At 35.4% G+C, this 14,328-nt stretch overlaps 1 protein-coding gene across 3 annotated transcripts in view; it reads right to left on the bottom strand.

Annotated features, from left to right (window-relative positions):
- The window catches only part of LOC109829139 (extended synaptotagmin-1), a 24,207-nt gene extending 12,144 nt beyond the window's left edge, over positions 1-12,063 (bottom strand). The window contains exons 1-10 of one of the 3 annotated variants that reach the window (XM_020396255.1): positions 11,654-12,062; positions 7,859-7,933; positions 7,672-7,779; positions 6,198-6,230; positions 6,015-6,104; positions 4,790-4,915; positions 1,357-1,500; positions 859-1,245; positions 597-731; positions 87-308 (exon numbers count right to left, since the gene is read on the bottom strand). In XM_020396255.1, the coding sequence (XP_020251844.1) occupies positions 87-308; positions 597-731; positions 859-1,245; positions 1,357-1,500; positions 4,790-4,915; positions 6,015-6,104; positions 6,198-6,230; positions 7,672-7,779; positions 7,859-7,933; positions 11,654-11,842 (1,509 nt within the window). In that variant the 5' untranslated portion in view covers positions 11,843-12,062. Of the gene's footprint in view, positions 1-86; positions 309-596; positions 732-858; positions 1,246-1,356; positions 1,501-4,789; positions 4,916-6,014; positions 6,105-6,197; positions 6,231-7,671; positions 7,780-7,858; positions 7,934-11,653 lie in introns of all 3 variants that reach the window. The other 2 variants (XM_020396254.1, XM_020396256.1) reach the window with 2 other exon arrangements.

Below are 14,328 nucleotides of genomic sequence, written 5' to 3' on the forward strand. Positions count from 1 at the left end.
TTTTCTCTGAAGTCACTAAAATAGAAGGAAAAGAAAATAATAACAAGGTAACTAAATAATTCAGAAGATATGAAGATACAATCAACCTTTCCGTATTGTAGTTTCACGTAAGGATCACATTTTCCAGATTTATCTCTTGTAGTTAGATTTCTTCCTTCTACTACAGTCACCATGAGTTTCCTCCCTGTTCTTGATAGGAGATTTGATGAGCCATTTATAGAAGGCTGAGATTGACTGTAAACCGAGTTACGCAAGCTGATAGAACCATCAGAAAATTGCCATTCTTTTAACACAAGCCGAACTGCCAGCTGGAAAATAGATGAAATTTATCATGACTCTTCAGCTATACAATAGAAACCTTATGATGCTAAAAAATATCATTATTATAATTAAGATCACATTTAGGCATGATACATCATATATCTCAACAATTTCTCATGTCTCCTAATAAATGAATAAAAGTTATATTCAAAATGTGATAACTGAAATGTCTATGCTGTTCATACTGCTCGGTTCTGACCTATATAACTAGAGAAAAGGAAAAAGAAAAGATGACGACTTTATACAAAAATGAGCTATGTAAATTAAGACAATACCTCTCCATAATTAGTTTCTTCGAATGGAACAACCATTTCAACTGGTTTCCCACAAAATTCAGCTTGTTTTGCCAGCACTCCAGATTTACGACCTATTGCCCAAAACATTGTAGAGTCATCTGCAACGTACTTCATCTGTCGAAAACAATAATAAGCTGTCAACCTCATAAGCTACCTTTAATTAGGATTTAATCTCAAATAAGATGCACGGTGCACCAAAACAAAGGATTTCAATAAACTTGGGGGTTCACTCAATATGTACCTTTATCTCACAACTAGTCAGGTAGTTTAATTTCACATTGCCCGGATCCTGTTCATAAAGATGAAATCTGACAATTCCCGTATTTCCATGGAGCACCATATTAAATGTCGAATCCCATCTAGGACTAAGTCCCTGACCGAAATTTGTCCTTCGGGTCAAATCACCAACTTCTACTTCAATAAATGTCTGTAAAACTTGATTCCCAAAACTTCCTGATAATTGATTGCTTCCTGTTAAGCTATTGTTACCAAATTTACCAGCTGAAATTACAGTAACTGAAAGTACACCACCAACAGCTGTCTTCCTTAGATCTACTGATGGTAAAGAGTAACATGCCCGACGAGGCTCAACCATTGTCTTTACTAGAGTTTCAGTGAAAAGCTTTACCTGATTGAAAGGGAAGTAAGAAGAAAAACCTTAAAACTAGTACAGAAATAGTCTACACGATGTCACTCAAGAAAAAAGTCCAAAATAAAACAATGGTGAATGGAAACATACAAGCCAAGTTGAAACACCAGGAAGTTCAGTAGCTGGAAGTGTTTGGCTTGCACCGCTTCCAAAGGCCACACCTAGTCGAACCTCAGGGGTAGATTCAAATGAATACAGTATTGCTTGACCATCAAGAATTGGCATCAGGTGGAGCTGCAGGATGAAAAGTTAATAAGCCTGAATGATGGACATTCTATGAAATTTAAAAATGATATTTATAAAGAATAGTAAGATTCTGTATGTTAGGAAAGAATATATAAAATGAGCAAACATTATGCAAAGAATGATATAGGAAAAAGAAAATTGGTTTAGAGAATATACGGCACTTATGTGTATCATGGTATGTGTATTGGCATGTCCTGTCTAAAAAGAACAATGGACTACAACCCTATGTGTGCATATATATGCTTATCCATCCAGAAAGCAAGTTGGTGCTCAGGCCATCCATGTTTTGGCCACTTAATGCACTAACAAGAAAACAAAAAACTTCTAAAGACCTCCAACTATATAGAATAACAACAATAGAATGTATAATTAAAGTGAACACCACACCGTTGAGTTTCAATGGGAAGGGAACGATTCAAAATTCTCTGGGAAGTAGTAAAACTTATATACCAACGCATATATGGAAAAATACATCTAAGGTGGACCTACCAAGAGACAGACAAATGATGGGACACCCCTGCTAGTCCCGTGTGAGCAGTTGGACCTCGACACTCCTATCTCTTGGCAACTCATTTTGCTGAATAAGATGGCATCTTATAATCCAATATCCCCTTATTATATTGATATGGGAATATCCAATGTCAGTCCAACAACATGAAAATTTTGGATCTAGTTAGAACATGAATCTATATTGATTCAGAAACTTAATATCAACAACAAAGCCTTTCTCCAAGTTTTGTGGGTCAGCTACATGAATCCCACTCTTGCATTCATTTATGTTGAGGGCTGTCTACTCCACTAAGTTGAGCATTATCATATCCATAATCGATCTTAATAGTTTCTGGCATAGTTCTCTTATGCCTATGTCTAGTCTTTCCTCGTGCATTAATTATAATAATCTTATCATTTCTCCTAATCAATGCATTTAACGACCTCCGTTGTACATGACAGAGCCATTTCAAACAGTTCTCTCAGTTTATGGTCTATAGGAGCAACCAGTGTTTTAAATATCGGCGATATATCGGGTATTATCGGCGATATATCGGATTTTTGGGCTGGCCGCGAGGATAACGTGAAATTGTAATCGGTTATCGTTTTTGGCACATTATCGGCGATAAACCGCCGATAAAGGAGATTATCGCCCGATAACTCTGTGATTTTTATCGGGTTTATCGGCTAAGAGCAGCACTGGGTTTTTGAGTTTGAGATGTGAAACCCGACCCGACCCGACTTCGCAATGAAAAGAAAAGGTAAGCCCTAACCACGACTTCGTCTCTGAAAACCCAAGACTTCCTCTCTGGCGGCTGTTCTTCCCCTCTCGCCTTCGTCAATCTCCACTCTCCAGTGAGCAGCGACTTCGTGAATCTCCAGCGAGCAGCCAACCACGACTTCGTGAATCTCCAGCGAGCAGCGAGTCAGCGACTTCGTGAATCTCCAGCGAGCAGCGACTTCGTGAATCCTCCTCTCTCGCGTCGACTTCGTGAATCTCCGGCGAACCCTAAACTGCCTCTCTCGCCTTCGCGAATTCCAGAGAACCTCGCCTCTTCACGCTCGCCTCGACTTCGAACAGGTATCATTCATCTCTTCTCACCTTCGAAGTTCATTTTCGTTCACTTCTGGCCTTCGTCTCTCTCTCTGCTGCTGTTTCCTAAGTTTAATTTTGTCGTTCTCTTCTAGCCTTCGTCTCTGGCTGTGGTTTTCTATTTTTTAAGTTGATTTTTGATTTGAACAGATATTATCTACTTGTGAGGACTGACTGACTGTTGACTGTTGAATTATCTACTCAAATAGGAATTTTTTTTCTTTTTAATCTTATAGAATTTCTGTTGTGAGACTTCTCAGACTTGTATTACTGATTTACTGGGATTAATTGTGGAGACTGCAAGTTTCTCTTTCAACAATTGGTTAGTGATTCTAAACATGGTTATTTACATTTTGGTATGTTTATATTTTATTAAGCATGGTTAGATTACATTTTTAGTTATTATATTATATATATACATCATCCACTATATCACTCCGATAAATACTACTTATCCCCGATATATCCCCGATTTCCGCTATCCGATAAGGATTTTGACCGTCCGATAAATCCCCGATAACCGATATTTAAAACCTTGGGAGCAACCTCTAACTTCCTACTAGTGCAATCATTTTATATCATCGTGTGTATATACACACTCGTCCTATATACCATTCTCATTTCTGCTGCACTTTTATATATATATATATATAGAAAAGTAGCAGAATATTGAGAGAAGTTATCTTTTTGTTAAGTGGATTTCATTGAGTGGGGGATTAGTATTCTGTGTCCCAGGGTCCTTAAGGGGGTGAGTTTCTTTCTGTATCTCTAGGTTGACAATATAATTATATTGTATCCTTCGAAGGGAGAGAAATTCCACAAAAAACCTACAACTAAAAGTTCTTCAATTTCTTGATTTGTCAATTGGATATCAGATGCATACCATTACAGCAACCATTATATCTGCAAATATTAGTCATTCACATCAAAAACATTTCTTTAATTTTTGGCCCCCCCCCCCCCCCAAAAAAATAATAATAATAATAATAATAATAACGTGCGCACACACAAATTTGATGAAGCAAAGGGTCACTATTATCCGGCAAGTAGATAATTATAAAGGTTTCCGAAGCATGAATTTGTGGGTCTTGATAATCTGGAGAAACAAATTGTTGTTGTTGAGTCGTGATTATTTTTACAGAAAAATTCTCAACAAGGTTACTACTTTTTGTCATCAGAAGCACCATGTGGAAAGGTAATAGCCAAACTATTATTCACTACAAAACTCGAGAACACTGTTTTTCCGATGAGAAAAGAATGATACATGGTATGCAGTGTCTGTTCAACAACATGCATAATTTTGTGTCAATTTAGAATGTGAATTTTGCATTATTTCAAAAGTTCAAAGGTTAATAACATATTGATACAAAAATGAATCTATCTTTTTAATACATTAAAGTTTAAACTGTTAACGCATTGGATGTTCTTGGAAGAAGTTATGGAACAGAACAAAAGGTGTGCAGACTGATATAAATTAATCTCTTTTACTTTTCAAGTGTTAGTTGCAGCTTCGCTTCCTCTGTGTCATTACGATTTCTGAAAATATATAACTAATTGCACTATCTACTAATATGACATTTATTTATATGGTTCTACATGTTTACGTGCACAGATAGCAGTGATAACATGTGCTTAATAAAACATTAAAATTGAGGATGGCAAAATCAACAAGAATTGAGAAGGTATAAAGATTACATCTCCCTTGATGTGAATCTGGTTGATTACAATACGAGCAGTCCCCATTAGTGGCTTTGCTAACTTTGCCATTAGCATAATGCTCATTTCATTACTATCCCACTCAAAACCTAGCTGCAGGACTTTCTGTCAATGCATAAAACAAATTATGAATTTAGCATCCAATAAAAAATAAGTTGAACTTTAAAAAAAAATTAGAATCTTACACACTTGAAACTTCCCAAAGAATAATATACTCATACATTTAAGTACTGCTTGTGCGTAACTGAAGGTTGACAACCATGAGCAGGATGAAACTCTTTTTTGCACAGGAATTCAAATATTTGGGTGAACTTCATCACTTGCTAAGGCCTCATTTGATACAGAGGAATAAGTGTAAATAAAATGACAATTCTCACTTCTCATTCCTTCATACCAAACACAATCTCTTTTGGAAGCTAGAATGTACATTCCCACTTTCCCTTCATTCCCAGTTTATGTGGGAAGGATCATTCCCAATGAGATGGTAGGGATGGGCATTCCCACTTAAGTGGGAATCAAAAAATGCATAACTTCTAAATATGTCCATTCCCGATCATTCTCTTATTAATTGCACCCAAACGTGAGAATAGGCATTAGCATTCTATTCCCACATTAAACTGAATAAACCGAACCGACCAACCCGATTCGTTTCAGTTCAGTTCCGAGCCACAGAAGGTTCGGTTTCAGTTCACCCAAATTTAGGCAAAACCGAACCAACCGACCGTATGATCACCCCTACTCCATATCCCCTATATGCCTCCACATGAAAATGATCTTAAGAAGCTTAGAAAATTATAATCATTTCAAAGTTTTCAACAGGAAATCAGAAAGCCTCTTAAAACAGCACCAGACACCTATGAAGTTTAGTATTATTAGAAGGGATAAAGAGAAGAGGATGAAGATTTTTCAACAGCTAACTCCTTTATGATACACGATTTATACATGGAACCAATGAATATAGAATGAAGATGGAGTTTTGTAGCAAAAAGAGGGAAGCACAAATACGAACGAATTATTTACAGTAATATTGATGTTAAAATAGGATAAGACTTACTGAGTTAGTGACCAAGTTTGAGCTTTCAATAGCAAAGTTGAATAAATGACAGAAAGTGTTACATATAACAAAAGTTATAAAACTGTTCTTAGTTTTCTCACTTGCTATAATGTAGAGAATCATATTTTCAAAATGTAGTTTAGAACAAACCTGGTCACCTGAAGTAATCCAATGCATCCCCGTTCTTCCCAAGTTAGGTGGGCATGAACCGAGTGAAAATTCCTGCAATTCTAGTTTTTCCTAGACAAAGATAAAAGTCTCACTAACTCAACAAGTTTACACTTCATCATTAATAGATTCATATATGGATTAACTAGCCAATATACCACTTACAATAAGCTTTGGTTTCCGGTTCTTCATGCGCCTCTGCATATCACAAAATCGTTCATTTTATATATTTGCAACATAAAACAAAAGAAAAATTAAATCTATCTGAAAAATGTCCTTAATGAGCTTTCAAATTAATACATAACCTTTCAACCTGCACCCAATTGATGATGATAGATTAGATTTTCTTTTAGAAAGTAAATCTTCCATCTTTATGTAAGTTCTCTAAATGACAAGGTTTTAAATGTTGGATGTCGGGTTCATATCGGATGACTGAAATCCATATCGGATAGCGGAAATCGGGGATATATCGGGGGACATTGACTAAATATCGGATTGTCATATCAGGTAGTGCGCATATGTATAATATCATGTCCTAAATGTAATCTAAACATTCATAAATTCAATATAAGCATACTTTATAAATTCTATAAACTAAACATATAAAAAAGTAAATAATATATGGATTTGGATTCATAAATTCTTTCTATCGGGTTCATAAGAAACCCTTAAACATGAGAACGGGTCAAACGGGTTTGGGTATTTATCACTAAATCCAAACCCGATAATAAAAAACAGATCTTAAAAAAAAGTACCATATCGATTGATTTTTCAAAGCTAAAAAATAGACCGATATGCCCGAAATGACCCTTATATTTCCGATTTGGCCCTGAAAACCGACATACGAGTTAAAAACGCCTATGTCGTGTCGGTCAAACCCTCAAACCGATATGTCGGCCGACATGTCAGACATGTCGGACGATATTTAAAACCTTGCTAAATGAATGAATGAACAAATAAGATACAATTGAGCATATAATCAATGTAAAAGCTCTTCAACACTCTCTCTTGTTTTTTCGTAGGATGGCAAGTTTACAGCTTCAGTTCTAGAGAATGCTAGAGAATCTGAACAACAAGCTGTTAGTTCGAATCTGACTGAGCTCAAGACCAATATGTAGATAACATCACAGTAAATATTTGGATATTTCTACCATTCCTTTCTGATATTTGCAATTTTACCCTCTCAACAATGATCCGAATCTGATTTTATACCGTAGTTTCAATTAGTAGAAGCCAAAAATTAGAAAGAAACTTTAGAAACAATGGCGTACGGAAACAATTGTAATTTACAAGTTTTAAGGGAAAAAATATTTATGAACCTTGAGGCCCTAAGATTGGCAAATAATGAAAAATGTGAACGTTGTGATAACAATAATGCCAATGAGAACTGACAGCTGGTAATATTTGGGTAAAAGATTAAACACTGGGATAGAGGAGGAGAAAGTGTTTGTTCACTTTTTCCGCTACCACGTTGCACAAGTTGTGAATGATATAATGTAGAAATAAAACAGTTTTATAACTAACAACTAATAATGTTAGATAAAACAGTAAATTTAATTGTCAACTAATTATCACAATTATTAAAAGTGAAGCTTAAAACAAAACACTACCATCAAATAACTTAAATATAGATGCTCACCTCCACAATCGAGGAAAATCTACTTGAGAGTTTTGGTTCCATGTAATTGGGCCAAACTTCTAATAGTAGCTTGTTCAGCCACTCACAAGGTTCAAATGGCGTTATGGGCTGCCATACAAGAACAAAGATAAGAATATCTTTTCCAAACTAACTGAGTTGAAAAAAATCATAAAAGTTAAAAGCATACTGTCGTGTTCAATATAAGCTGCTTCCATCTGCCATTCAACTCCTCTATAAGTATTTGACGGTGGAATCTCCCATACTGCACAGAAAATTATCATGTCTGTCTTCTAGAATTTAAGAATTTAATGATCTCCGTCCAAGTATTTGTGTGTGTGTGTGTGTAAATTTAAGAATTTAATGATCTCCGTCCAAGTATGTGTGTGTGTGTGTGTGAATTTAAGAATTTAATGATCTTCGTCCAAGTGAGTGCGTGTGTGCGTGCGCGCGCGCGTGTTGTATGTGTGTGTGTATCATACAGAGCATTAACATAACTTTTAAAAAAGGAAAAAAAACCACCTGATAACGTAGGTAATATTTTATCAAATTTGTCGTCTTTAATCAATAAATATCTATGAGTAGATGAGTTGAATAATACCTAAATTCAAACATAAAGTAACTAGTACGAGGGCCAATTGGTTTTGCATTGAGCAATGCACATATATCAAACATTTATTTTTTTGGGGGTGGGGGGCGGGGACAGATTGTAAATACTACAAGGGCTTATATTCAATTTATAAATTTCTAGGGGTGCAACTGCATCCCTCCCATAGATGTCGGGAATGTGGGTCACTATAGCGAACCATAACTAGGATTCAATCATCCTGAAATGCGATACACTATCTAACTGGGTCACCTACCCGCGACCCGATTTAGAATTCAAATTAGTTAATATTTTGGAACAAAATAACCACTTTCAGAAAAATAAACAACAAAAAGCGTACCGCAATTTCATCTTGAAAATTCTTTTACCATTACCAATCCTTGAATTTGACTCTTGCATAGAATTGTACATTAGGAACTCAGATTCCTACATTTAAAAACCGAACCTAAAACATACCACATCCCCTAATGTACCATATTAGCTTTACCCCTTTGCACCCAATTCCAAATAAGTGGTGTACCACGTTCCCATTCCCATTCCGTGAACCGGAACGAATTGGGTTCCATGCAATTATTATCCCTTCCCATGTATTTGGATCTACCCCTGAATCAATCTAACCTCAATCTGCACCATTCCCCCATTCAAAACCATATCTCGGTGTAAATCACCCAAAGGAGTGAACTCCAGTAGATTCCAAACTACATGAAGAATCTGCAAGTCAGATCATATAAGAACAGAAACAAGAGAGTGTGAAAAACTAACAGGTACAATTAATCCAATGTTCTCCTCTTGTGTGCTTAATTTTTGTATTGCCAAGCTATCTAATTGTCATTATGTGGCAGAATTGTCTAATGAAAAGGGTTTGTCACATATATACCCCCTTCAGATCCTTGGTATTACACGAGGCAGAGTGGGAGAGGGAGAGGTAGGGAGGAAGAGAGGAGATCATTTTGAACTTACAGCCTTTATTATTTCAAACTTACTGTGACGAAATCAAAAAAGATTGTGAGTTTGCAATTAAAAATATCTAATCTTTGTCTAAGGGTTTAGAATCTATATGCACTTAGGTAGCATGGATATTTCAAACATGAGGTCATGTCATGTCGAACACAAGTCATACATGAATTAGACACGATTTTCTGTTTTCGAAGCATTTTCTAAAATTTCTATGATCATCAATTGCAATAACAATAGATGTATAAATTAACAATAATGTTGATACATACATAAATTTTTTAATATTTAATTTGTTTAACTATTAAAAGGAATTTTGATCTAAGATGGAGGTTTTTTAAGGAGACTAGGGTTTAAAGCATGGCCTTCTTCGGTATGTATATGACAAATAGGTGGGTGATATATTTCTCTAGTATAACTAAATTAAATCCAAGATCCTACCTAGATTTATACAACAACAACAACAACCAAGTCTTTATCCCAAATATTTGGGTTCGGCTACATGAATCCTATTTTTCCATTCCATTCTGTTGCGGGTCATTTCCTCCATTACGTTAGTCTTAATGATATCCTTCTTAATTGCTTCTGACCAAGTCATACTTGGTCGCCCTCTAGATCTCCTAGCCTCATTAACTCTAATATTATCATTTTTCCTAATCGGTGCACTAAGGGGTCTCCTTTGTACATGACCAAACCATCTTAATCTATTCTCTCTCATTTTATCCTCAATAGGTGCAACCTCTAATTTACTACGGATACATTCATTTCTTATCCTATCTTTTAATGTATACCCATAAGATCCTACCTAGATTTATGATGGAAACTAAAAGTAGGGTTTAAATACATCCTCACAAGAAATTTGGCAAAGATCTTTTGTTGCTCCAAACGTGTCTTCAACCCACAATGTTAATAACCTCGAACCCATGCTACTAGAGACTACCAGTGGTTCTTTTTTACTATAAAATTGAATCGAAGAGGCAAGAGATCAATGAGATACTAGGGAGGGGTGTTATTTATAGAATTATAAATCTCAAATTAGTCAACCTCTAGGTACCACACGGCTGTCCTACATCTACAGATAAGGGGCAAACAAACTGCAGTTCAAGTCTAGTCAAGAAACTAAATGATTAAGGGCAATTGCTATCATTCCTTAATGCCCAAAACCTTAAACTCAGCTAATTCACGCAATCAACACTTGGTTTATTTTATCACACAAGTATTGTCTAACGATGAAATTTGAAATACCAAATTCAAACCCTTATAGATGTAAGAAATGAAGAATTCAAGCCTTAACTCCAATAAAAGGACCAAATTCATCTCCACCATTCATCCAAATCCAACAAGCCAAATCATCTAAAACACACAACTACTTAACAGACATAAAAAAAGCCAGCTGAACCATTAAACACCCACAAACGTTTACCAAGTTAAAATTTTGCACGTTTGTTCATTAAGTGTAACTGTGTAAGGTAACATTATTCCTTCATATCTGAAAGACTGAAAGTCCAAATGAGCTGGTTTAATCTGTAGAAATGTCATGAATAATTAAGGAATAAAACAAATGAGAACCAGATTTAATCAATTGGAACAAAATCGGTCCATTAAATCAAGTGAAATACCATTAGCCACCACAACAATTTTGCGAATTTCATCAATAATACAAGGTAAACACCACTATTCATCATGCCCAACAATGCAGAACAGCTACAATTCAAGCAATTAAAGTTTAAGTTAGCTAACCTACTCGTATACACTATCCAATTACGAACTATACACTAACAAGTTAAAACCTTACTTTTAATTTCCATCTAACACAACAAGCTAAATCCCCTCAATTATACCACAATACATCAAAGTGTCCATCTGATGCCATTTGCCACCAGAAAAGGCTCACAAAGCTAAAGTTTTGCATGTTGCTTACAGTAAGAGAAAGGCACCCACTATCATTTCTTCACACCCAACAGCCCAAATCAGCTGATTCAAGCAATTAAACTTTAAATAAACTTTAAATCGCCAAACTCCAATAAACATTTTTAGCTAATCTACAATAGCATATCATCTTTAAGTAAACTTTAAATCGCCAAACTCCAATATCTAAAAGTGTGAATCACTCAGGAGTTAGGCAAAAAAACACACAGAATGACCAAATTCAACTTCGAAATCAATCTAGAGTCTAGACCCGGCGTCCTGAATCAACTAAATAACTACTAACCATAACTAGAGGCGGTCCTTTTTTTTTAAATGTGAGTTCCTTTGTTAAGAGTAAGGCAATCAATGATCAATTAGCTAGACCACAAGTACTAAGTTCATACCTTTACGTAGAATTAAAACATAAACCCAAAAAAACAACCAAATTGAACAAAAGTCATTAATCCCCAATAACCCAAATCACCAAAAAATCCACAAAAAAACAGAGAAATTCACCTCAATCGTAGCCCAAACAGCAAAAGCAAGAGGAACCCAGTTGGAAAAAGGCACAAGCCATCTCTCAATAGCCCAAGCAAAGAACCCCAATGGGATCAAAAAGGGCAACAGGGGCTTGTCCTCAATCACATGGTTCAAGAACTTCTTGGCGTCCTTTGCATACAATTTCCTCAATCTCTTGGTCACCATTTCCTTCTCTTCAGTTTCTCTCTCTCTCTAGTTTCTCTCTCTAGATATTGGAACAATGAATGAATAAAGTAGTACTTGAGAGTCGTGAGTTTGAAATTTTTGAAGAATCGTACTTCTGTTTCTAGAGGAGGAGGAGAGAGATAGAGGAGAGAGGAAATGTGGGGAGATTTTTCAAGAATATGAAGAGGGTCAACGTCTTCATGTTGTAAAGGATGAATAATGGTCCAATGGAACAAAAAGTAAAGACAACAAAAATTGAAAAGTTGTGAGATTTGTGATTATTAATCCGACACAAAGCATATGGGTTTAAGGGTTTTCCTTTTTAAGTCCCCCACTATTGACTATTTTCAAGATAAGTCCCCCGTATCTCATATATGTTAAATAAGTCCCGCAAATTTATAAGTTCTCTAAAATGATTTATCTAAATATTGTTAATCTTGTTTGTCATGTTTCAACTATAGTTGTTACTTCTAGAGTAGCAAGAGTGATATAGCCTCTTCCCCTTCATCTTCCTCTAGTATGTCACTTTTTCTGTTTTTTATTTGTTGAGATGTGTCGATTGGACCCTGATGTAGGTGTTATGGGTAAACATTTTTAGAGAAGATGGCGGTGAAACGAGCAAGATTTTTAAAAATAGTTACGCTAGGATTATGTACGTCTTTAAACTTAAGGTACTTATCTAGACGGACTTATAAATTTATGGGGCTTAATTAAAAATAAATGAGATTGAGAGGGGGAAAAAGGATTAAGTTTGGGGCCCTACACAAAGGGAAAAAACCATTATTTCTTCATTTACATCATATATAGAGATTACATTCCAAAATATTGATATTTTCTTCTGGTGCTAAATTTGAATATGTATAGTTTATTATTAATATTTTGACATTCTCGGTGATGATTTATCTTAGTAGATAGGAACATAAGTGTGTTAGCTAGAATTAGGGGTGGGCGTGGACCAGTCTTTTTAATTATAAACTTGTATTTACAATTATAAAGTTATTTCTAATTTATTTTTTATTAATTTAAACTTGTATTAAATTATTTTTAAACTAGTATTAAACTTTTTGATCCTTTCAAGTAGATAGCAGCGAGCTTAAAGATTGATGTTTTATTTCTCAGTGGGCCAAAAGGCCCACGAGCCAAAACTCTATGACCTTTTGGCTTTGTTAACAGCTAGCTGTAGACCCAAAGGGCTAAAGAAAAAACTAGTTACAGACTCAAATGGCTAAAAGAACGACTAGTCCAACCAAAAAATATATCATGGCCTACTTCTCTGATCTTAGGTATAGGGTTGAACCTAGCCCGACCCATGACTCAGGTATATGATGAACCGAATCGGGCCCATTCAACTACAACTCGGGTCGGATCGTGACCCATGGCGACCCGGGCTGCCCAACCCTAGCTAGAATCTCTTCTTTGATTCTTCTTCTGTTGTTTTTATGGGACTAGCCCTAAGCACGGAGCGGTAGACGCTGCACGAGGGGAGTTTAATTACCTAAGGGGAGATTCAAACACGGAACTTCTGTTGTGGATCGTCCCCCCTCAAGGGGCTCAGGGGTGAGCCACCCACTAATGTTTTCTATGATTCTTTAACCGTATATTATTTAGTTTTGTTTTAATAAAATTTATGTAGGACTCCTTTCATCCATGATATATGTATTTGTAATATAAAACCTCACTTTTGTCGTCTATTATAAAAGTATTGCTAAGCTGCAAATCAACAATACTCTAAGGTCTCAGATTTAACCCTCTTAGAATCACGTACATGAATTTATTTTTGTAGAATACTCGAGACCGTACGTATGCTTTGTGGGTTGCCCCTTAGCCAAGGGGTTTGGTACCCATGGTCTAAAGGATCATAGAGAAGTTTCCTTAGGCCTGTCCATCCGGGCCGGGCCGGGCCGGGCAAAACCGGAGCCCGGACCCGGGCCCAACCAGGCCGGGCTCCGGGTCGGCCCGGATTTTTTTCAATTTTTTTCTTTTCTTTTTTTTTTTTTTTGATAAAAAATGCTAAAAATTAGTTTAAATTTATTATATTTTATATAATTATGTATTAGTATATACTTATAAATTATTATGTAACTATATATTATATATACATATATTATATATATTATATATACATATATTATATGTAAATATATTATATATATTTATAATCTATATTTGAGAGAGAGAAAATCGCATAAGTAGCCATTGCCCGTCTGGCCAATGGGGAAGAAGTAGCCGTTGTAATATACTATACTTATATACTAAGAGAGAGAGTATACACACACATATTATACATATATAAGAGAGAGTATACTTATATAAGAGTGAGTATACATATATAAGAGAGAGTATACCTTTATAAGATGGAGTATACATATTATATTTATACATATATAAATAAGAGAGTGTATACCTATATATACTTATATAAGAGAGAGTATACATATATAAGAGAGAGCTATATTATATAAGCATATATATTAAGAGGAGTATTA

The sequence above is a fragment of the Asparagus officinalis genome, chromosome 1 (assembly GCF_001876935.1).
Source record: "Asparagus officinalis chromosome 1, Aspof.V1, whole genome shotgun sequence".
Taxonomy (NCBI): Eukaryota; Viridiplantae; Streptophyta; class Magnoliopsida; order Asparagales; family Asparagaceae; genus Asparagus; species Asparagus officinalis.